At 39.9% G+C, this 24,970-nt stretch overlaps 1 protein-coding gene across 4 annotated transcripts in view; it reads left to right on the forward strand.

Moving 5' to 3' along the window:
* The window catches only part of MACF1 (microtubule actin crosslinking factor 1), a 305,107-nt gene that overhangs the window by 147,815 nt on the left and 132,322 nt on the right, over positions 1-24,970 (forward strand). For all 4 annotated transcript variants that reach the window (XM_081144947.1, XM_081144949.1, XM_081144948.1 and 1 more), the window contains 24 exons: positions 289-455; positions 1,268-1,380; positions 1,483-1,589; positions 2,001-2,120; positions 2,274-2,369; positions 2,975-3,102; positions 3,190-3,283; positions 3,490-3,644; positions 4,302-4,578; positions 5,751-5,879; positions 6,610-6,687; positions 7,287-7,448; positions 8,841-8,945; positions 9,546-9,641; positions 10,782-10,907; positions 13,403-13,555; positions 14,797-14,951; positions 15,984-16,110; positions 16,644-16,827; positions 17,448-17,617; positions 21,313-21,491; positions 22,027-22,165; positions 22,970-23,163; positions 24,247-24,409. In XM_081144947.1, the coding sequence (XP_081001073.1) occupies positions 289-455; positions 1,268-1,380; positions 1,483-1,589; positions 2,001-2,120; positions 2,274-2,369; positions 2,975-3,102; positions 3,190-3,283; positions 3,490-3,644; positions 4,302-4,578; positions 5,751-5,879; positions 6,610-6,687; positions 7,287-7,448; positions 8,841-8,945; positions 9,546-9,641; positions 10,782-10,907; positions 13,403-13,555; positions 14,797-14,951; positions 15,984-16,110; positions 16,644-16,827; positions 17,448-17,617; positions 21,313-21,491; positions 22,027-22,165; positions 22,970-23,163; positions 24,247-24,409 (3,417 nt within the window). The remainder of the gene's footprint in view (positions 1-288; positions 456-1,267; positions 1,381-1,482; positions 1,590-2,000; positions 2,121-2,273; positions 2,370-2,974; positions 3,103-3,189; positions 3,284-3,489; positions 3,645-4,301; positions 4,579-5,750; positions 5,880-6,609; positions 6,688-7,286; positions 7,449-8,840; positions 8,946-9,545; positions 9,642-10,781; positions 10,908-13,402; positions 13,556-14,796; positions 14,952-15,983; positions 16,111-16,643; positions 16,828-17,447; positions 17,618-21,312; positions 21,492-22,026; positions 22,166-22,969; positions 23,164-24,246; positions 24,410-24,970) is intronic.

The following is a 24,970-nucleotide window of genomic DNA, read 5'->3' on the forward strand; positions in this document are numbered from 1 at the left end:
TGGCCCTGTTTTTTTTCTTCTGATTTTAAAATATCTTCTGCTGATGTTTAATCTAACCTGTTATGAGCTGAGTTTGTAAAGTTAGAATTCAGAGACTTGGAAGTGCCTATTGTCCACTGTCCCTTGTACTGACCACCAGGGAGGCTGTTACTTTCACAGTGCTGCACTTAATGGAGACGTCTGAGAGACAGGTGTTCTGTGGACATGCCATGCCTCTCCTGCCCAAATCTTCTGAGAGCCATAATATATGAAGAAGAGAAGGTTATTCTGTGTCCTGTCTTTCTGCAGATCTCTGACATCTACATTAGTGGAGAGTCTGGGGACATGTCAGCCAAGGAGAAGCTGCTCCTGTGGACCCAGAAGGTGACAGCTGGTTACACAGGAATCAAATGCACCAACTTTTCCTCCTGCTGGAGTGATGGGAAGATGTTCAATGCACTTATTCACCGATACAGGTAAATGCAGTAGAATTTCAGTGTGCCTGGAGGGGCTTCTCATATCTTGTTTGTAATTAGTTATAATGTCACTTTCCCTCTCAAAAAAGAATCAAGAATCTGATTTTCATTTTATTCGTTTAAAAAGGGAATATGTATTGAACTCCTAGTGTCTAGGCACTGGGCACAAATGGCAGTGAACGAAACAGCGAAAGGTCTTGCTTTTGTGGAGGCTATTTGCTTTTTAGGCAATACACAAATGTATTTTTGCTGTCATACAGTGATACGTGCAATGGTGGATAGAGAGTGATGTGGGTTGTGGTCTTTCAGACAGAGAGTTGGAGATGGCCTCTCGGGTGAGGATGTTGGAGCAGAGCCGTGAGGGGGTGAGCCCTGCAGGCCTCTAGGGTCATAGTGATTCAGTCGGAGGAAGTAGGGAGTACAGAGGGCCTGACTGATGTGGGGCTTGCTTGGAGAGCTGAGGAACAGCCGGTGACTGGAGTGAGATGAGGGAGGAAGATAGGAATTTTGAATGACAAAAATCAAAATTATTACACTCATAGTGGTCATAAACATGCCCCAATTCTGTACTAGCTTATGATACCTTTCCCATGAAATCTAACAAGGCTACTGTTGTGTAAGTTTTAAATTAGGGAGCACTGGGCTCCTGGCGTGCAATTAAAAATGGAATTAGTACCTTTCTAGACCTCTTGTTTTCTCTCTAACTCAATCAGTATTTTTCTGCTCTGGGTACTTTTAAGGGTCTTCCTTTGTGTGAACTTGTATGTGGTGTGTAGATGGTGGCCTTTCATGTGCCTTTATGGACTTTACAGACCTGATTTGGTAGACATGGAGAGGGTACAAATCCAGAGTAACCGAGAGAATCTGGAACAGGCTTTCGAAGTGGCAGAAAGACTGGGGGTCACCCGGCTGCTGGATGCAGAAGGTGAGAGTTGACCGAAGTTAAGTATGTTTGGCGATATTCACTGTTCCTTCTCCTGGCAGGTTCTTTTAATACGCCTAAGACATTTCTTACCCTTCCTCTTAGATGTGGATGTGCCATCTCCAGATGAAAAGTCTGTAATCACTTATGTGTCTTCGATTTATGATGCCTTCCCTAAAGTCCCTGAGGGTGGAGAAGGGATCAGTGCTACGGTAAAAGAACATTTCCTTAAAAATACCTTCTGACTTTGATTTGTTTGGAGGGAATGTATTGAGTCGGCCACATTTCTTAAGCTCTCATTGTATACAGAGCACTTTTATACAGAGCAAACTAATCTACATCATATTCATACACGGTTATTGTCCTTGGTCCCTGGGAATGAGTCTGTCACTAATTTTGTAGCATCTAGCCTAAACTATTATAGGTGTCAGGAAATTAAGTCCCATCTTGAGAGCCCTTGAGGAGCTTTGAAACTGGGACTCTGAGCATTAAACTGAACAACTGGGTAGGCAGTTAGAGGAAAAGGATCTTACGTGGTTTGGGGTGGCCTGAGCTACTTTCTGCTGTGCTTGTTTTGCATACTGCTAATCAGAAGGTGTGTGATATTTACTTTGTGACATTAGGAAGTAGACTCCAGGTGGCAAGAATACCAAAGCCGAGTGGACTCCCTCATCCCCTGGATCAAACAGCATACAATACTGATGTCAGATAAATCTTTTCCCCAGAACCCTGTTGAACTAAAGGTAAAATCATGGACTTGCATTGCTTTTTTATAAATTCATCCTGGGAAGTAAGTCTCAGAGCTTGTTGCTGCTGATTTCTGAGTGAGGTGGTATCAAAAATTGGGCCACACTACTCGCATCCATTCATTCATTCACCAAATATTAATTTTCTAGGCACTTTATAACCAGTATATACACTTCAAAGAAACAGAAATTCTGGCCAAGGAGAGAGAAAAAGCAAGAATTGAGGAATTGTATAAATTATTGGAGGTAAGGAAGCTTATCCTTTGCTGAGATTTGTGGCGTGCTGGTTTGTCCTGTTGTCACTTCTTTATTAGACAAACCCCCTGTGTCCTCTTCATCCTGCGTTGATAGCAGTGTGCTAGGGTGACAAATCTAGCATCACTTTCAGGCTGGTCATGAAAATTTGTGGCAAGGGGCCATCTGTATTTTTTAAAGGGCCCATTGAAAAGTGCCATACATTTACTCAGAAATCTTGAGTTATGTGGATGAGTTTTCCTGTTTCTGAGAGGGAAGCTAAGTCTCCCTAGGATGGAAAGAAAAGAGACTTCCATTTACATTTTGATTCCTAAAGAATTGGAAGCTGTAGAGATGGGCATTTGACCTTTCCAGAATGGGGGTTATGTAATGTATAGAAGTTAATGGAGTCCCTGCATTTTAGAGGTGATTATTTTGCTCTCACCTAAAGGTGAGGTATTGCTAAATATTCCATTGTTTTCTCTCATTAGACAATGGGAAAAACTGCTGAATGGCTGGGTAAAGAAGCAGAAAGTGATGGCAGAGAATAAATTGAAACTAGGGCCTGAGAGCATGACTGTGTTTTGAACTAAAAGAGGATCTCTGGGTTTTTTTAGGTGTGGATTGAATTTGGCCGAATTAAACTGCCTCAAGGTTATCACCCTAATGATGTAGAAGAAGAGTGGGGGAAGCTCATCATCGAGATGTTGGAGCGAGAGAAATCACTTCGACCAGCTGTGGAGAGGTGGGTCCAGAGCCCACAGGGGATCCGACATTACTTCCTGGGCTGCTTTGGGCCCTGCACTTGACTGTGGTTTTGATCTTATTTTAGGCTGGAATTGCTGCTACAGATTGCAAACAAAATCCAGAATGGTGCTTTGAACTGTGAAGAAAAACTGACACTAGCTAAGAATACACTGCAGGCTGTAAGTCTCTGACCGTTTTGTCTCACTTCTTATGTCGCATGTTTTCCACTTCTCGCACTGTGCTCCAGTGGTTGAAGTTAACATTTGAGGAATCCAGCGGTGCTACTTCCTTACTCTGGGAAGTGCAGTGGGCCTCTGGGCTCCCTAGTTTTAGTGGGTGGGAGCAATGAGAGTGTTCTCACTCTTACTCTCCCTTTCTCTCTCAGGATGCTGCTCACCTGGAATCAGGACAACCAGTACAGTGCGAGTCAGATGTCATCATGTACATTCAGGAATGCGAAGGTCTTATCAGGCAGCTGCAGGTGGATCTCCAGATCCTACGGGATGAGAATTATTACCAGCTAGAAGAGTTGGCTTTTAGGTGAGGATCATGGGACTCATACAGAGGGTTTGCTTACTGCTAAAGCTCATGGCTCAAGAGTCATGTGACTTGACCTTAGAGGTCAGGGTCTCAGTAGGAATACTACAGGTATTTTGTCAGGAAAATTCTCATTGTGGAGGACAATTTCCCCTTATTGCAGGCCCTGCCCACTAAGTACCTGTAGGATTTCCTAATCCTTGTGGCATCTCACAACACTCCACATACTTCAGAGGGAGCTGCAGGAGTGCAGTACCAGGTCTAGTTTAGATGCTGGTGATCAGCTCGTGTGGAGACGGGATGCGGATCATCCAAGTCACATAGCTGGTACAGAGCCAAGACTGAGACTGACATCTTTGGGCCCCCTAATCTCTCATTTATTCTGTGATACCACCTAGGAGTTATATAAACAGGTATTGGTTTGCTTCCCTCCAGTTAACACTGTAATTTGGTATTTGCCTCAATGACTACTCTACAATGAAGATGTTAATAATACCACTTTACATTCATATAACACTTTTTTTTCCCCCCAAACACTTTTCCTGACAGGATCTCATTTTTATTTTTATCTCATCCTTGTCAAATGGATAGGGAAGGTTTTATTTTAATAAGTATGTTACAAATTTAAGTCTTTTCCTCCTTTCTCTTCTTTCATTTTAGGGTTATGCGTCTGCAGGATGAACTGGTCACTTTGCGTCTAGAGTGCACAAACTTGTATCGGAAGGGCCATTTCACTTCACTTGAATTGGTACCACCCTCTACTTTAACCACTACTCATCTGAAGGCAGAACCCTTGACCAAGGGAACCCATTCTTCTTCTACCTCCTGGTTCCGAAAGCCCATGACTCGGGCTGAACTTGTGTCTATCTCCTCCTCTGAAGATGAGGGCAATCTCCGATTTGTGTATGAACTACTGTCTTGGGTAGAAGAAATGCAGGTGTGTGTGTGTTCCAAATGCTTGTACCGAGCCCTAAGATTTATTGGATCCAGAAGCTTATCTAAGAGACCATGTTGCCCTATGCCCCTTAATTATTGATTCTACGTAGGACACAGACTCCCTTCTCCTTAAATTTTAAATGGATAGCATCAGCTGATATCCTCAAAATTCCACACTGAATAGCATAGGCTTTTCTACTTTGAAGCCATTAGGGAATTTGTTCCCCTCAGCTATCTGTGTCCTAAGTGGGAGCTTGTGGGAGAAGTTACAGAGTCTATAAATCTGTTATCTTTTCTGAAATTTCCTCATTGGCAGAGAAGCTTATTCTTCACTTTTTGTGTTTGACCTTAACCCTTACATTTAAGCAAGGCTTCTTTATTTCACAATTCTGAGGGGCACTTTAAAAAAGAATGTAGTTTTCAATTACAGTTGATGTAACAATATTATATTAGTTTAAGTGTACAATGTAGTGATTAGGAATTTATATATAACATATGAATTGATCACCCCAGTAAGTCTAGTATCCATCTGACACCATACATAGCTATTATAATATTATTGACTATATTCCCCATGCTGTACTTTACATCCCTAGGGGGCACTATTTACATGTACTCTAGGATAATGGTTCCAGTTCAGCATTGTCTTTCTTCTCTTTCTTACCCTTTTGTTTGTATGAGATTCTTCCCATCTCCTGACGATGAATTCCCCAAGTACCAATAAATAAAAACATTCTAGGACAAGCTAATGTTTTAAAATTCATTGACTAATACTTGATGCCATGAATGAAGCTTACTATTTTCAGATATTTCTTTTTTATATCCATTCTGATTGTGAAATGAAGAGACTATAAAGGGAAATGTGTGAACTATAAAGTTAAGCATCTTCAGCCTGTGGGAACATATTCCTGGTTGGTAAATTTAAGAATGCCTTCCCATAATGCAGCAGCAAAAGGCTGATTCTGCTGCTATATAGCTGGTAGGGTTTAATCTGTATCTCCTTGGGGGTGATAATGGCCTATTTTCCTGTGAGAGGTCACAGTAGAGATGGTTTAGCTGTCCTTTTGCCCAGTTCTCTACCTCCTGCCCTCTTGTCAAAAGGTTGATTGTCACAATTTTCTTTTTCTGCCAACTTAGCAGTAAGTTATTATATATGTATTTTTTCTTTCTCAGATGAAACTGGAGCGAGCAGAGTGGGGTAATGACCTGCCTAGTGTGGAGTTGCAGCTGGAAACACAGCAGCACATTCATACGAGTGTGGAAGAGCTGGGCTCAAGTGTCAAAGAGGCCAGGTTGTATGAGGTACGTGCCATTGTATGAGAATGCATTATGGAGGGTGGGGCAGGGCAGGTAACAGGACAGTATGCACAGTGCAGCTGTCTCTAAGGAGAAGGGGGCTTTGGAAAAGAATCATAACCATGAGCAGCACTTTCCAACAAACTCCCTTTCACACAAAGAGTCCTTTTGCTCTTTGAAATAACCTTGTGAGAAAGGTTTGGTTTTTTAAATTAACTCTTTTTTATAAAAAAGAAAAGTGATACTGAAAGCTAAGGTCAAAATTGGTGAACAGGGCATGCAGTTTCCAAACTCAGGCCCTCTGCTCCGAAAGCTCCTGCTCTTTCCACTTAATTGTCTGTGTGCAGGAGAGAGCTGGTCTGGAGAAACAGTTCAGGCTCCCTTCTCTCTCACTCAACCATCCCATTTTTAATTTCAACTCTCCCCTTCAAAAAAGCAGTTGAGTGATATGTGAATCATCAGGCATAGGTTTTTCTTAGAAACCTCCCAGAATTACTGGAAGCATGAGACAGTGAGGTCTGTCAGTTGTATTCACCCTGCTGAACTGCTCCTCATGTAGTGCTGCTCCAGCTTGTAAAATCTGACCCAGAGATTTGCTGTCTAAGCTTCTATTTTCTCAGAGTAAGTGATCTTTACCTGTGTGCAGACATAATATTTACATCATTGAAACCATGCCATAATATAGTTTACTTACCCCTTTCCCTAATGTATTTCTGTTTCATTCCTTTCTTATCAGGGGAAAATGTCTCAGAATTTTCATACTAGTTATGTTGAAACTCTTGGAAAGCTGGAAACTCAGTATTGTAAATTGAAGGTGAGTTGTGACTAACTCTGTGTTCTGTTCATGGAGACCCTGGTTCCCTCCAAACAATTCTTTCCCTAATTCGGAATGCTCCTAGTTTGGCCCTGTTTTGGTTTTCTGTTTATTAGGTTATATCATGTACTATGTCATTGTTCATATATAGTATAATATTTTCTTAATGGGTCAGAACCACTGTCCCAGAAAGTTTTAAGTAGAGCCTGTTGGAGCTATCATGCTTTACCAAAGCAGTGGCTGCATGTGCTTCGAGACACCAAAACTAAAAGTTTGATGTTGATAGGGAGGGGACTTCTCTTCTCTCTGTGTTCTTCCTTCCTGTCATTCAAGCTGCTCAGAGTAGGACAGGCCCAGGATCTTTCTTTATCCAGGGAGCCCCACAAAGGCCTGGTGAGTTCCAGATTTTAGCTAAAACTGACAAGGACTCTGGGAGTCCTGTACCAAACTTGTACTAAGTTTAAGTCAAGGGAGAAGCACCAGAGTTTAAAAAACAAGATAATTCATTTCCAGAGTTATTCTTTGCTTTCATGTCCAGTGTGCTATTTTCTGTAGATGGAAAGCTGGTGGTTTAACCTTGTAATCTTTGCTTTGTCTAGGAAACTTCTAGCTTCCGGATGAGGCACCTTCAGAGCCTGCATAAATTTGTTTCCAGAGCTACAGCTGAGTTGATTTGGTTGAATGAGAAAGAGGAGGAGGAACTAGCATATGATTGGAGTGACAACAATCCCAATATCTCAGCCAAGAAAAATTACTTCTCAGTGAGTCTAGCACAACATGCCTGTCATATTTATGTAATAGCAGCAGAAGGAGACAGAGGATGTAGCCTGCTGAGAGCTAGGGTTTCTAGATTTGCATTCTGCTAGACAGAAATAGGGACCCTGCTTAATGCGTCTGTGTGTGTGAGAAGTGTCTGTGAAGAGAGGGAAATGGAGCCCTGGAGTGAATTTATTTAGAAAGACAGAGTTTTGGGTTGGTAAAGCAGAAGACTGCAGCTAGAGTCATTTCAGAAACAATATAGCTTTGTGGTTAAGACTATAGGCTTCGGAGTGGGCTAGACCTAACTTCTTATTCCTCCACTTACTAGCTCTGTGACCTTGGGTAAGTCATTTAATCTCTCTAGACCTCTGTAAAATGGGATAACAGTACTTCAAAGTTGTGTAAAAGACTCAGTAAGATTTACTAAGCTAATAATCTTAGTATTGCTTACCTGAAGTATACTCTTGGTTTCTCAGAAATGCTGAATTTCTAATTCATTTAGTAAGATTTGGGTCTGTCTCTTCATTTGTAAAATGGGAAGGAAAATTCAGCATTGGACTATGGGATAATGCTTTGTATTCTTTCCAGTGAAAGATATATATAAGTAAGTAGGGTTATTTTTTGCTACTTTTAGTATTTTTACATCTCAGAGGATTTTTAAACATTTTGTAAACCCTATGCAAATAGGAAACTCTTTTACTAACACTTATTTTAGATACTTTAATTCAATTAATTTAGAGTTTTAAAACTATATAAGCTTTTTCTGACTAGAGAGTGCTATAGGATTCTTCTGAAGTAAAAAAGAAATAATAGATATGATAATACAATAAACAGTCTGTATGAGAAGGGAAATAAGGCTATGAAAGAGATGTAAAGAAGGTACTTGGGAAGCATCACGGAGGAGTGGTCAAATCTGATGGTAAAGCCCAGTACCCAGTTTCACAGAAGAGCTAGCATCTAAACTGGGTCCTGTAATGTTCATAGAATTCAGAGCCAGCGGACCCTCCAGGCTAAGGGAATAGTCTTGGTGAAGCCAGCCAGTCAGTGATACAGATCCACTGGTGTGTCAGCACTGTGTTAGTGGGGTGCTGGCATGAACTAGCCACTCTAGCTGAGTTATTTCCTTTTTCTGCCTCCAGCGCTCATCCTGAGTTCTTCCACTTACTCAGGTCTGGCTGGGGTCCCATGTCCTTTGTGAATCATTTGCCAGTAATTCCAGCATTTTTGCTCTACTCTAAAGTTTTTTGGCATGTACTGTTTGTTCATGCATCTCATTTTGGCACTAACCACAGTGTTGTAGGCTTTTAAAAAGTAGGGCAGGGAACAGATCCTTTTCTTTATTGCTACTCTTCCCTTAAGAGCACTTATTACATAAAATTGAATTCAATTTTCAGGAGTTGACAATGGAACTGGAGGAAAAACAGGATGTGTTTCGGTCTCTACAAGATACAGCAGAGCTGCTATCACTTGAAAACCACCCAGCCAAGCAGACTGTGGAGGTATGTGACTTGAGAACATGTGAGGGCCAAGTGCTCAGAGGTGGTTGCTTATAACAGTACTGAAATCAGAGGCTTTGTTCTGCTCAAGGACCTGGAGGAAATGTCTGGGATCATTTGTCTTGAGTTTTCTCCTTTTTTGCCCCGGCCCCCCAAAACTGCAAACAGTTTTGATGGTCTGTGGAGAATGCTATGAGAAACAAGAAGACTCCTAACTTCATGGGGAAAATGACTTGGACCATATTTTTTCAAATAACTATCCAGACAGATCCTGTCTCTTGTTGATATGGTGCCTTTGCCCAGAAAAGAGAGACAGTGGAGGAATCCAGGAGGGTTTATTTATGCCTGGATTTTGCCGGCTACATCATTTAGCTGCAACTGAGTGTGGAAGAGGCCTTTTCTATGTAACCTAACATGCCATGTTGGATAAAAGACAAGCCTTTTGCTTATGGGAAGCATTGAGCAGCTGCCAATTAAGTTTATCTCCATGTATATTCTGTAGTCCTCTCTATTATTAGCAGAGTTGTCCTTGGAAGAGAGCATTGCACATGTGTATTGGGTCTATTAATCTCATGCCTTTCTGTGTGTGCTTGGTTGTTGCAGGCTTACAGTGCTGCTGTCCAGTCCCAGTTGCAGTGGATGAAGCAGCTGTGCCTGTGTGTCGAGCAGCATGTGAAAGAGAACACTGCTTACTTTCAGGTATGTGAGCTTTGCATTTGTCTTTGTGCATGTCTATGTGTAAGTGTTTGCGTGTGTATTAAAGAGGATGAGAATATTCATTTTCATTCTGGCAAGAGATTGTGTGTGTGTGTGTATGTATGTATGTGTGCGCGCGCACGCATATATACATGGAAAAGGCGAGGTTAAATACTCATCTGTGTCAGTGAGCTTCTCTTGTATAAACCACCACCCTAAAACTTAGTGGCTTAAAACAACAGTCATTTAGTTAGCTCATGATTCTGTGGGTTGGCAGTTTGGGCAGTGCTCAGCTGAGTGTTTTTTCTCATCTTGCCTGGCTGAATCATGGCTACAGGCAGGCTGGGGGCTGGTTCGTCCCAAATGGCATCACTCACATGTCTGACATTGTCTGGGGTAATGCGGTACAAGTCTATATGTAAGTCTCTAGCATCCAGTAGGCTGTCTTGGGCTTCTTCACAGAGTACCTGTGTTCCACCAGCAGCAAGAGAGAGAGTAAGCCCCAGTTACAAACACTTGTTTCTGCTGTCACACTTATTAACATCCCAGTGGCCAAAGGAAGTCACATGGCCATGCTCAGCTTCAAGGGGAGGAGAAATAGACTCCATCTCTTGATGGGCAGACCTATAAAAGATCAGGACCATTTAAAAAAATTTTTTTTACAATCTTTCACAGCATGAAGAATATACTACTTGTTTTCACGTGAGGGTGGGCGGAGGAAATAAATTATTCTCTCTGTTTGGTTTTGCCTTAAACTAAATAATCTTCCTGATCATTTTGTAATTATGTCAATGAATTAAAACATTTGATAACTCAACACCTAGGCTTTTGTGAACTATACCTCAGAACCAAGAGTCGTCAGTCAGAAGCCAAGAGGAACGAGCAGTGATTTCTGAGGGGGTGAAGCAGACTGACTTTTCCATAGGGTTCAGTAGGCTTTGTACTACCCATCAATAATATTTTCTGGCCATGGCAGTATAGAACTTCCGGTTTATACCTTCGTGGCTTTGTAATGAACTATCACTATCCAGAGGGTGTAATCAGCCTTGCTCAGCTCTGCACAATAGGATTGTTCTTTATCAGTTAAGATCTTGGTGTTGTGATGTAGTGAACACAAGGCACCCCACCCTTCTATCCCCACAGTTCTTCAGTGATGCACGAGACCTGGAGTCATTCTTGAGGAACCTCCAAGACTCCATCAAACGAAAATATTCCTGTGACCACAACACCAGCTTATCCCGCCTTGAGGACCTGCTCCAGGACTCCATGGTGGGTGTTGCATCAGTGGGATGATTACAGAAACATACTCAGAAACAGAGTAAACTCTGTCAGCTGCTGCTGTTTATATCCTTGAAAGCTCCAGGGCAGTGGGTCCTTGTCATAATGTTTGGCTCACATTCAAATAGAGTTTAATCAGTTTGTTCTTTCTTTTTCCTTTTCTCTTTTCTTTCCTTAAAGAAGTTGCTAATAAGATTCCTTGGGTGTGTCATTGAAGTAAAGGCCAAGTCATCTCCCCTTGAGCCCCACTTAGTGCTCATCATACTTTCTTTGCACTGTTCTTATCTATTTCTGTTCAATAGTTGGAGCCAAAGATGAGATGTAGAGCATGAAAAATAGGGTTGAAGGGGATTAACATCAAATTTTTTTTCAGTCGCTCATGCGAAGAGAATTTTTAAAACAAAATTAAACAAAAACCCCCAATGAACTAGACCTGAACCAGATTTTTCCTCCTTGGCAGTTTTCTTTTGGTAATGATGAGGTATTAGAAAATTGAATTTAATTAAGGGCATTAAAATCTTACTTAGATGTAATGCAATATTATCCAATTTATTTATGTAGCAATATTTACTTTTTAAAAATATTATTGCATCCAAAATTAATCTGAAGCACTTTTACATTTATTTCTTCCAATGAACTATTCCTTTAGGAGTACTGGTAATAAACTCAGCAGCATTTGTTGAATGTATATTACATAGAGTTGGCAAGACAAGCCTCAAGGTACATCTCACAGTAAGATAGAAATATGTATGTAATAGAGAAGTTACTTTTTCTATATGAGAAGCCAGAGGATTGTCACATTTCAACAGAAAACTAAGACAACCAGAATAACCCAAAACAATGTCATTTTTTCGTGAGTGATACTTGGGCATTTGTGAACATTAGTTGATTTTTATATATATATATATACTTGCAGGTATTATAAACCTATGAATGGTTTTTTACATTTAGTGTTTCACCTGGGCAAATAATCGGTTAATTTAATTAATTTGGAACGGAGGGTAAAAACCTGACTTTTCAGATGTTTTCTCTAGAATGTCTCTCTTGGAGGTACTTCAAGTATGAAGGAGGAATATAATAATCCTTGGCTATTATCTCCTCCCTCCCACAGAGTACCTTCCTGTCGTAGGGTAACTCCTCTGCAATTGTTGTCATATCTTCTGTTCTCGAGGGTCGCTGTTCTGTTCCCTCCTCTCCAGGTCAGGGGCATCGGGTTGGCGGCATCATCGGGGCATGAAGTCACCTGGGTCTGCTCCTCAGCTTGTCCTCACCTTTCCGTCAGGTTCGGGAGCATCTGTCCTGGCTTCTGGTTCTTTTCAGAACTTTTACCACACTGAGCACTTGGTCTCTGGAGTTTGAGATATTTGGCTGTGGGTTAGACAGAAATTGACATCTTTATTGCAAGGAAAATGACATGGGTAGACCAGCTCTCAAGTATGGAACCATGTGGCTGTCTCCCTGATATATTCCATTCCTCTTTCTTAACTAATAAGTTAAAGTTGTATTTCTTCCAATCATGCTCCCCGGGACAGGCAAAGGTAGTTTATTTAAGCATTTCTTTTCTTTTTTTACTTGCATATTCTTAATTCTTTAATGGCATTTCTTAACATTATTAACTCTTTACTCTCATTACATCTACTTCCATCCTAAGAAAGCCCTCTTCTGGGGAGTTTTTATACCTCAAAATGGGCTTGAAACATCCTGGTTATTAATCTTTTACTTTAATGGAATTGGCAGTAGATTGGTACCAATTTTGTTGACAAGAGTTTCATTAGTTTTTAAGATAATTGGATTTGCAGAGACCTTGGGAGTTTTAATTTTGCATGGTACTCCTTCCAAACCAATCAAGTCTACATGTCTATCGCACAGCAAGATACTAAAAGGTAAAGCCTAAGTCATTTGTCACGATGCCTTCACCAACAGTATTGATTGTTGGTTGAAGAGCTAAGAGCTTTCTGGAGAAAGTTTGACTCAGTTTTAGAAAGTAAAGCATTTGTGGTAGATATAATTATTTAAAAATTTTTAAAGAGCTTAACTCTAGCTTCTCCTAAGCAGAAGGTAAGAACTGGCTTCTACCAGTGAGAAATTGAATGATCACAACAACAATAACAACATAGTTGTTATTATTGTTTTTAACTTCTGCGTTCCCTGAACCTTATTTGGGGAAATCCTTAGCTAGCTTTATAGCTGTATTTGGCAGCTAGAAGTTCTGTTTTTGTTTTATGTTTTTGTTTGTTTGTTTTGCATGTGGCTTTATTGTTCATTGAAAGGGCACAGGGTGAGATCTGCAAAATCTGAGTGCAAAAGCACTTGGTAAAAGACAAGACAGTCTCTCCTTTTTTCTTTATCCTTGTGTTTCTAAGATGGCTCCACAAGGATTATTTAAGTGAGAAATGGCATTCTCTGAGGGAATGGAGCACTCAATTTTCTCTGTTAGTCACCCTGAGTAGCAACAGTGTCGTTTTGATTTTCTTCTCATTTTGTAGGATGAAAAGGAGCAGCTTATACAGTCCAAGAGTTCTGTTGCCAGTCTTGTTGGGAGATCAAAAACAATTGTTCAGCTAAAGCCACGCAGTCCCGACCATGTGCTAAAGAGCACCATTTCTGTGAAGGCCATCTGTGACTATCGGCAGATCGAGGTAAGGAGGTGCAAAGGCTGCTTCTGGCTCCAGAGGGAAGGAAGGGTGAAGGGAAGCTTTCGGTTAGGATTATGATAATAAGGAAAGATCAAATGGTAGAGTTTTTAAAATTTAGAATTTAAAACTCTCAAATCTCTTCTATCATTTAAAGAAGAAAAAGCTTCAACTCTATAATAATAATCTGTTCCCTGTCTTTGTGATTGGCTTCATCATCTACCCAGTTGCCTAGGTGGTGACAGAAATTATACTTTGTAGAGCCTGGGAGATATCCTTAACTCTTCCCCTTTCACCTCCCACAGCTAGTAGGACTACCAAGTCAATACTAACTTGTAAATAAATATCCCTTAGATGTACTTCTTTCTGTCCCTGCTGCTGCTACCTTAAATTACATCATAAGTTTATTTCACTTGGATCATTGTATCAGCCTTCCCATCCAATGCATTCTTTACAAAAAAATGTCATTTTCCTGCTTAATTCCTATAATTCCCCTTTCTGTGTAGAAAGTCTGAATTCCTTAATGCGGCTTCAGGGTCCTGAATAATTTTTCTTTATTTCTGTAGCCAGGACTGGGTCATGTCCCTTTGTGCATTCCCAGTAAATTTCACGTGTCACACAATATTGTAACTACATACCCCACCAGAATATGTGGAATATAGACCATGTTTACCATTTTTCCATTTTTATCTCTAGTGGTCTGGCACACTTCCAGGTACATCATAGGCTCAATAAATATTTATTATACAAAAGAATGAATTAATTTTTCTTGCACTTTTCTGCATACCTCTGTCTATAAAATAGGGATAATACTGTTGGTTACTTGTCACCCAAGAGAAAGAACTGATGATTCCAAATCCTTAAATGTTTTCAGGGATTTGGGTGTGATGACAGGAAGGGGGGAGAAGGAAATTTCAAAAGCAGAGTTGTGAGTATTCATGTCCCTTTAACTTTTACTCTAATGGTTGTGTGTGCTAGAGATTCCTCTTGAAGCGTCCTACTGCCCTTCATTTACTGAGTTACTTGACATATAGCAAGCATTTCATAAACACTTGCTTCCTGGATTTATTTGATGTCAGCAACCTTTCCTGTGCTGCGTATTTTTACGTGTTACCTTTTTGTCAGAATCAGACTCTCACTAAGTGATGGCAGATCTCCAAAATGATTTTTTCTTGAGGGTCAGACACCAGATAATAATGGTTTGTTGATTTATCCATTAGTAATAACTTGTAAATTTGTCTCTTCAGATCACTATTTGCAAGAATGATGAATGTGTGTTGGAAGATAATTCTCAGAGGACGAAGTGGAAAGTGATCAGCCCCACAGGGAATGAGGCAATGGTGCCATCCGTCTGCTTCCTCATCCCTCCACCCAATAAGGATGCCATTGAGATGGCCAGCAGGTAGCTTTGCTCAGCTGACACTCTGTACTGCCACCTCTGTGTTTGATCTGGAAGAATTGGTGGAGGGACAAATCTACATTTATGATCTCCTTGAACAGAGAGACCAAATTTAAAATTTTTGGGGGGGGAAAGACCCTCTATTAGGATAGTCTTACATTGCCAGCCACATAGTAGATTTTAAGTAAATGCTTATGTTCAATTGAGATATATTTGGTGATATTTCTTTTTTAAAAGAATTCTTGGTTATAAACAGTTTAAGCTCAGAAGATTGATTTTTGTAGTGATTTTTTAATTTATATATTTTTAGAGTAATGTGTACATATTTTTAAAAGTTGAATTATACCAAAAAGCTTCTAATAAAAACCCCCAAACCACCCTTCCCACCCCAGAGCTCTGCCTCCCAGAGTCAATTATTTTTAACTCTGAGCAGATTTTTCTGGTTTTAATTCCAAATTTCTAAGTAATGTGATTTTTCTGCTATTTTTCAACTTTAGAAATTATGTATTGACTTCCTACTGTAGGATATTAAAATTTATCTTGCTACATATGCATCTGCATACACTTCTCCTTTTCCCATCTTCCAAATGTAGTTATGTCATAATTTTTGTTTAAATTGATATTTTTATGTTATTGTATTAAATGGCTTATAGTTGAGCCACACAGTACTATAGGGAATTGTTGTGAGACTTATCCCCGTGTGCCTTTTCTCTCTAATTTTCTCTTATCAGTGCTTTCCCAGAGTATTTCCTCTCTCTAACCTCTCGTAATTATATTACATTCAGGTAACATTTATGAGATTGCTAGATGTGCGCTGACATAATATACATAATAATGTAGCAAACCCAAGTTGTTTGAGGATCTCAATTAATTTAGTTCTAAAGATTATGTGTTTTTAGTAGTTGGCTTGTTGCCTTTCTCTGCTCAGCATATACTCTCAGTTCTGCTAAAATTATCATATTTTTTCCTAAGAGGGTTTCTAGTGTGAAGCTCAAGTCTTATAAAAGCTATAACCAGGTTCTTTGTTGTTCCTAGAGTGGAGCAGTCTTATCAGAAGGTGATGGCCCTTTGGCATCAGCTACATGTTAACACCAAAAGCCTTATCTCCTGGAACTATCTGAGGAAGGATCTTGACCTTGTAAAGACCTGGAACCTGGAAAAGGTAATTGTGAAAGCAATACCCCAGGCTTACATCCTATGCGCAAGTTTTTTTCAGAAGGAACATTTTTTCATTACTGTGAGACTCCTACGCACCCAATCAGAATAAAATGGAATCAGGGCGACTGGTTCAGGGTTAAGGTCCTGAGGCCCTTAGGAACTAGAAACAGCAGCCTGAATGGTTCAAGAAATTTCTGATGAAAGTAAATAACATATTTGGTCTTCTTGGCAGAGGGAAAAGGTTGTAGGCTTCTCACTTCAGGATCAGCATCTCTTTTGCATAAATATATGTAGGTGGTGAAATATAGTGAATTAACTGTTATTAAGGGTTATGTCCAAAGGGTCAGAAGGGGTGCTAGTGATGTTCTGTTTCTTAATCTAAATGCTGATTACGTGGACAAGTTCACTTTGTGAAAAATCAGCATGTTTATAATTATAGTTTGTACATTATTTTGTGTCTATGTTAAATGTCAATAAAAAAGGAGAAAGTATTATGTTCCCATTCTTTTGAAATTTCTTCTGACTTTTCCTGTCTAGCTTCGGTTATCAACACTAGGAGAGTGCCACCAAGTTATGACGACCCTCCAGGCCCACTATGAAGACTTTCTGCAGGATAGCCGGGACTCGGTGCTCTTCTCAGTGGCAGATCGTCTGCGTTTGGAAGAGGAAGTGGAGGCTTGTAAAACCCACTTCCAACACCTGATGAAATCCATGGAGAATGGTGAGTGCCATGGGAAGAGGAGAGTGCTGGTGAAGTGAGAATTCTGAAGGGTGCTGCAAGACCCTTCATATAAACTAGAAAGTACTGTTACCACTAACACTAAATATTAAACCTTTTTTTTTTAATGTATCTTTATTGATTTCAGAGAGAGGACAGAGGGAGAGAGAGAGATAGAAACATCAATGATGAGAGAGTCATTGACCGGCTGCAGCCCGCAACCCGGGCGTGTGCCCTGACAGGGAATCAAACCCCGATTGCCTGGATCCTAGGTCGACGCTCAACTGCTGAGCCACAACCAGCCGAGCACTAAATATTAAACCTTGAGAGAGAAAAACTTGTAGAGATGAATTCAGATCATGGAAGAAGAGGCCATATTTTAGTCTTTATTGCTAAACAACCTATTACATTTTCTTGTGGAAATAGCATGTTTGTATCCTTAAAGATCATTATATAATGCAGGGAATTTAGGATCAGCCATAAGCTTCCCCATACAAGGTCTTGCTTTCACTGATGGAAGGTCCGGTCTGCTGGAACCTCTGTCTGAGGGTGAGTCTGTTTTTCCCAGGTTTGCTGATCTCTGGTGTGGTGCATAATGGTCTTCTGTGCTTGTGCATTCACAGAGGACAAAGAGGAAACTGTGGCCAAGATGTACATTTCAGAGCTGAAGAATATCTGGCTGCGCCTGGAAGAGTGTGAACAGAGGCTGGTCAAACGAATTCAGACCCCAGCCAGCTCTAGGACTGACAAAGATGCCCGGCAGGACAGTGCATTAAGGATTGCAGAGCAAGAGGTAAGCCCTAAGAGCAAGGTGGGTGTTGGCTGCACAGTAAATGCTTTCAGAATGAATTAGGTGGCAAGAGAGTATGGATCCTAAGAAATAAGGCGATAGATTCACGGTGATCCTACTTCCCTGCAGCCTGTAAGTGCCTTTTACCTGTGTGAAAGCTTGATTTCAGACCCCAGTGTATTGCTGAATGTTGATGAGTTTCCTACACAGTTGGGAGGCAAACAGACTGGTAAATTGCTCTAAGTGCTGCATTTGGGCTGGGTATTTAAAGACTGCTTAGTAGAGATATAGCTCTCTGCTCTATCCCTTATATGTATGTGTTACTTTCTATTCCATGGTTGTCAGTCATGTGACTCAAAAGTGTTAAGGAAAGAATCAGATTCTACTCTGGGTTCTAATGCACTTTCTCTGTGACTGAACAAATTAACTTCCATCTTTAGTTTCCTTTCTTATAAAATGGAGATAATAAGTGAGTCACTAAGTTGTTTTGAAAATTAAGTAATATAGTACATATATAATAAGCCTTCTGGAAAAGCAAAATGCCATAAAAATGTCAGGTAGTCTTGAAGTAAAAGCAGCAAATACTAGTTGCTTTAGTAAGTGCTCAGAGGCATGCAAAGAAAAGTAAGCCAATGTTCGTGCTTTTGGCTTAAAGTGTAGTTAAGAAAGAATAAAAGATTGAAGTCATGATTAGAGCCTTCATTATAAGAGAGGTTGTAAGATAGTACTTAGTGTATTTCTAGATTTCCAAACAAACATTGCTCTAGGAATGGAGTGTTATAGACCATTTCTTCTTGGAATAGTATGAGAGAGCTCTGTAAAGAGTATTACTTTGGCAGTCCATATACTAAAATTGGAATAATACAGAGATTAGCACCGCCCCCGTACAAGAATGACACAGAAATTTGTGAAGCATTCCATACTTTTATTGTCCTATTTTCTCTAGGATCTTACTGTCACGGAATGCTTACCATTTAATAAAAATCTACCACCAAAAAAGAATATTAGATTTGATCTGAGAGCTTAAAGCAAATGAAAAAGAATGGCTAATGAGAAGGAGTGATTATTTTCTTACCTTTCTTAATTATTCTTAAACTTGAAGAGGAGGTTGAGAGGGCAGTGTAATTTTCTTTGGCCAAGAGAGATCTAATATGCCTGTATGAATCATATCATATGAACCTGTAATTCTCATAGTGAAGCATTTCACTTTTCTGTAGTCATCCAAAACTATCTGTGCCTACAAAATGGAACATTCTAGGAGATAAAGGTTAATAATCAGCTCTTCTAAAGGGCCTTCATTTTTTTCACTTTTTTAAAAAAAAGTAGTATCAGATTGATAGTTTTGTATTTAAAATTTTTTTTTCATTGACCTTTAAAGAGAGAGAGAGAAACATTGATGCGAAAGAGAAATATCCATCAGCTGCCTCCTGCACCTGCCCTGACTGCGAATCGAACTTACAACTTGGGCATGTGCCCTGACGGGGAATTGAACCTGCCACCCCTTGGGTTTGGGACAGTGCTCCAACCAACCAAGTAACATGGGCCAGGGCTCAGATATACAGAAGTTTTTATTTTTCACTTAGATTTATCCTGCACCTATATTCCGCAAGTGTTAACTCTTTTTTACATTTGCTTTACATTTTCTTCAACATATATGTATACATAATAATCTTTTTCTTTTTCTTGAGAGTAATTCCAGAAATGATGCTCCTTTACCCCTAAATACTTCAGTGTGCATTTCCAAAAACAACGCAGTCTCTTATATCACCACAGGACAATGATTAAAATTAGGAAATGAAGATTGATATAAGACCTTATTAAAATTTTATCAGTTGACCTAATAATCCTTTTTGGGGTAATACCCAAACCCTCAAGCCACCTTATATCCCCCTTACAAAAAGAGAGTAATTTTGGCACAGGATTCAATCCAGTATCACACATTGCATTTAGTTGCTGTATCTCTTTAGATTTCTTTAACCTGAAACAGTTTGTCTTTTTAAATACGTATATATATATTTATATAAATATATATACACGTGTGTGTGTGTGTGTGTGTGTATTTTATTATTGATTTCAGAGAGAGGAAGGGTAAGTTAGAGAGAGATAGAAACATCAATGATGAGAGAGTCATTGATCGGCTGCCTCCTGCATACCTCCTACTGGGGATCGAGCCTGCAACCCAGGTGTGTGCCCTGACCGGAATCAAACTGAGACCTCCTGGTTCATGGGGTGATGCCCAACCACTGAGCCATGCTGGCTGGGCTGAAACAGTTTTTTAATTTTTCATTATCTTTCATGAGCTTAACATTTTTGAACACTGCAGCCCATTTATTTTGCAGAATGTCCCTCTATTTGTGTTTATCTGAGGGTTCTTCATGATTAGAAATAGCTTACACAGTTTTGGCAGGAATCCACAGAAGTGATACGTCCTTGGTGAATAATAGCACAAGGCATGTGATGTTGATTTGTTCCATTACTGGTGATAATTTTTCACTTGTTGCTTTTGCAATTACTAATTATTTTGTGGGGAGATACTTTGAGACTATGTTTTACGTCAAACTTTCACCAACTAGTTTTAGTATCTGTTGTTGACACTTGACTGAATAATTATTAGTATGACTGTTGCCAAAAGGGGATTTCCTAATTCTGTAATTCCTTTTACATTTTTAAATTTCTGTTCTATCAAATGGAAAGAGCTTGCCTCCCTGCCTCTCTCCTTTCTTCTTTATGTCAGCATAGACTTATTAATTCTTATTTTATTCAGTGGTTTGTAGTTTGCTACTATCTTTAATGTTCAAAATTTTCCAAATATAGCCATCGGTAGACCCTTCAAGCTGGCTCTGATGTCATTGTAACATGTCATCATTATTCTTTGGGTGGTTTATTATTTCTCAGTAAAACAAGCTATTCCAGGTTCACCTTGCCCTAGCCTGTCCCAGCCCTGGGATCAGCCATTTCTCCAAGGAGTCCAGCTTTCTTTAGGAGGAGTATGTTATTTAGAAGCTGAGGTCTAGGTGCTGAGGTTACTCATTGTTGTTGGGGTGTCATTGCTCTAGGATTGCTCAGCAGGTAGAGTTAGAAAAATGCATACTTACAAACACATCTGCATACACACATAAACACCCTCCTATGTTATACACACACCTGTTTGCGTATGTACCATGTATATATGAATATATATATGTGTGAGTATGTACATATAAATATATCACAAAGGTAGATCAGTGTATTTATTAGTCTCACACACAAACAACAACTATGAATTCATATGTATCTTATCTCCATCTGGTTCCACAGGACTCATTCTAGCCTTTCCTCCTTCCCTGCCCCAAGACTGAAAAACCTACTTTATATTCACAGCAAATTCACTTATTGCACAGTTTTTTACATGTAAAGAGAATACTTTCAGAATTGCTAATTCATACTACTACAGAAAGCACATCTATTAACTGGAGTTCAACATTTATTTATAGTTTTTGTTGTTGTTCTCTTGAAGGTATGGCAATAGTTCAGATACTTCATTCAGAAATTGCTGTCCTTCCCCCTTCATCCCCTTCACTGCTATTTCAGAGATTCTTCAACCACTTTCTTATAGATGGCATTTAGGTTGCTTCCAATATTTTGCTGTTACAAACAAAGACTTCTTTCTAACTTCTTTAATCTTTCCCCATCTTTGTTGTATGTCTTATTCCTGATAGCGTACCCAGGACGATTTGCAGCAACTGAGATCAGACTTGGATGCTGTTTCCTTGAAATGCAACAGTTTTCTCCATCAGTCCCCATCTGGTTCAAGTGTTTCAACTCTGCGCTCAGAACTCAATCTGCTGGTTGAGAAAATGGACCGTGTATATGGTCTCTCCACTGTCTATCTGAATAAGTGAGTGAGCTGAGGACTTGGGTCCAAATGACAATGTTTTCCATTGGGATGAGAAGGGAAAGTGCCTGGAGTGTTTCATAAAAAACCCAGAGAGATTGCAGAACTTGAAGAGCATGTACCCATAACAAGAGACCATGGCTTTAGTTCCAAGTATGGAGTGGGTTCATTTGGGCTCCACTGAACAAATGCCAGTGGGGGAGTTGATTTGCAGTGTTAGGACTTTTTTGTACCTCATTTCTCTTTAATTAGATACTGCTGGAATAAAAAGAAAGAAAAATGGACAGTAAAGAATAAAAAGAAAAATTTTAAGTAAACTAAATACAGGTCTCACCTTTTCTCGCAGGAGTCTATCACATGTATGCATGTCCCAGTGCCACCAAGAACTTCATTTTGAATTGGCTTAAATTGGCACCACATAAATCATGCTTTCTTATTTGTATGAAAATGATTTGGGCAATTATGTTTTGTGAACCTCCAGGTCTGTGGCCCAGCTCTTAAAATGCACGTGTTTATGAAAGTGATTTTATTTTCACAGGCTCAAGACAATTGATGTTATAGTGAGAAGCATTCAGGATGCTGAACTCTTGGTCAAAGGTTATGAGATCAAGCTGAGTCAAGAAGAAGCAGTACCAGCAGATCTCTCAGCTCTGGAGTCCCATCGCTCTGCATTATGGGTTGGTTGCTCTGAATTTCTTAGGAGGTTGTCTTAATACTAGGGTGAGCAGAAGTAGGTTTATAATTGTGAGTATGCGAAACACGGTTTATTGCATTATTATTTATTAACTGTTATATTACTTATTTGTATTACAACTCTAAACCTACTTTTGCCCACCCCTGTATATCCAGTGCTTTGAATTAGCAGAGAAATACAGTTGTGGGTGGCATGACACTGATTTTAAGTTTGCATTTGAACTAGGCAGAATATCATATTTAATATATTTTAATATAGATTCAAAGAATGGACTAAGAAATATGTTTAGCTAGAAAGAGGAGATAAAGGACTATGCTTTTCTGTTTTCTTCTTTCTTCCCAGTAAAATAATGGCTTAATTGGATAGAATCAGTGGTTTTGCTGTAAGTTTGTAAATCACTTAGCTGTTACTTCACTTGATTTTCCCAAGCAACTCTGTGAGGTGGATAGGGAAGGGATTTTTACCTCCATTTACAGGTAAGAAAACTAAGAGTCAGATTGGGACTTACCTTGGTTTCATAGCTTATAAGTGATAGAGTCCGGTTTCAAACACAAGTTTTGTTTGCACATTTCTCTATACTGTACTGCCTGCCCTTGGTTGCCCAGTGTGCTTGAGGACTGTGGAGGCATTTCTGGCATAGACATTATAGGGTGTAGCTTCTGAATCACAGATATAATGTGGAGCCAGCTGTAGACCACATCCTTGTTTCCTATCTTAGTCTGAGTCCCTTTTACTTTTTAGCATGGAATATTTTTAATCTTATGTTGCTGTGCTTATGTTTTTATAGCACTGGCTTAGTGATGTCAAGGACAAGAATTCAGTGTTTTCAGTCCTGGAAGAGGAAATTGCCAAGGCCAAGGTAGTGTCAGAGCAGCTGAATCGTCTGACCCCAGAGCGAAACCTGGATTTGGAGCGCTATCAGGAAAAAGGCTCCCAGCTACAGGAACGTTGGCACCGGGTCATTGCCCAGCTTGAGACTCGGTGAGTGGTAGTCCTGCTCTTTTCTCCTACTAGGATTTGGGGACTAGATTTTAAACAAAAATAGACTTATATCTGTGTATTCTTGTTTAAAGGCAGCAGTTGTTAGGGAGAGGTAGAAATTAAATGATGTTATGAATTCTGGACAAGATATGTAACAGGAAATTGAGACCACCAACCAAGTAGACTTGAGACTTGCTTTTGAGTCAGCAGTGATGGTTCTGTTTAGTGTTTCTCCTGTGTCCCACGTCTTAGTTAAGTCATGGTGGCAATGACGTGTTAGACTATAGACTGGAAAGGGGACCTGGTAATCTCCTCTCAAGGATCGGAACCTGAGTTTCAGGTCTTGTTTTACTAGTTTTGAATCTAAACATGAACCATTTTCATAGTGAGCAGAATTTCTTGCTTTTTTTCATTTGCTAATTCAGTGGTTTTTATCCCTGTAACTTGAGATCCTACTTCTGGTGACTGATTTGAATAAGAAAGATAGAAAACTACCTATCTGAAGCTAGGCTGGGTAGACAAATATATAACAAGAGGAGTTAGAGTAACATATAAGCTTGGATTGATTCTCTATAATTAAATTACTATTCCAAGGCTGGCTAACAAAAGTGACATAGGAAACTGTTACTGAAATTAACAGTAAATAATTACTACTTTTCACCCACCTTATCCCCACCATCCTCTCCAAGAAATTAGAGTGATTCATAAATCATAGCTGGGGTAATCTCACAGGCACTCTGTCATCGGGACAGAAATATACAGCCGGTACTACCTTATTGGCAACACTTGATAAACCTTGGCAATCTAGTAAAACATTTGACAAGGATTATCACAGGATACCAGGCCCCAGGCAGTTTCCTGGGCCACTAGAGCACAACTGGTTTCTTCTCAGTTTTTACCCCATAGGGCACTGGGTACATTTCATAGGTCTCAGCATTGTATTGCTCTTCCCCCCAAATAAAAATGTGTCTACCCTCTGTGGTCAAGCTCAACTGGAGGCATAGGCTAAGGAAGGAATTACATAATTTACTTTATTGTATTGACACCAAAATATCTGATAGCAGTTTTTCTCTGCTTCTCCAGCCAGTCTGAACTAGAAAGTATCCAGGAAGTTCTGGGAGATTACCGAGCCTGCCATGGAGCTCTCATCAAATGGATTGAGGAAACCACTGCCCTGCAGGAAATGATGAAGCCAGGCCAGGCAGAGGATAGCAGAGTGCTATCGGAGCAGCTCAACCAGCAGACGGTGGGTACAGCAGCAGCACATTGGAAGTTGGCAGGGACTGGGGGTTAGCTCATCATAAAAGAGGATGATGTGCTAGCAATTAAGCTTCCCCTAAATGGTAAGACATTCTGAGCTCTGTCTTCTGAGAAGGGTTCAAGCAGGATGGTCTCAAGATACTAGCGATGCATTTAGGCCAGATGACCTATAACAAACATTCCTTTTAATTCTGATTTTCTGTGAATATATGTTGAAATCACTTGGTGAACAGATTAAAATTATTTTGGTTTATTTTGTTTCTTATTTTATTTTTTAAGTCCTCGCTAGAGGACGTATTTTTATTGATTTTAGAGAGAGTGGAAGGGGGAGAGAGAGAGAGAGAGAGACACCAGTGTGAGAGAGGAACATCAATCAGTTGCCTCCCATATGTGCCCCAGCCAGGGATCAAACCCACAACTTAGGTATTTACCCTGACTGGGAATTGAACCTGCAGCCTTTTGGTGTATGGAACAATGCTCCACCCAATTGAGCCACCTGGCCAGTGATGGTTCATTTTGTTTCTTGATATTAAATTTTAGTTTACTA

This window comes from Miniopterus schreibersii (assembly GCF_964146895.1).
Source record: "Miniopterus schreibersii genome assembly, chromosome: 8".
Lineage (NCBI taxonomy): Eukaryota > Metazoa > Chordata > Mammalia > Chiroptera > Miniopteridae > Miniopterus > Miniopterus schreibersii.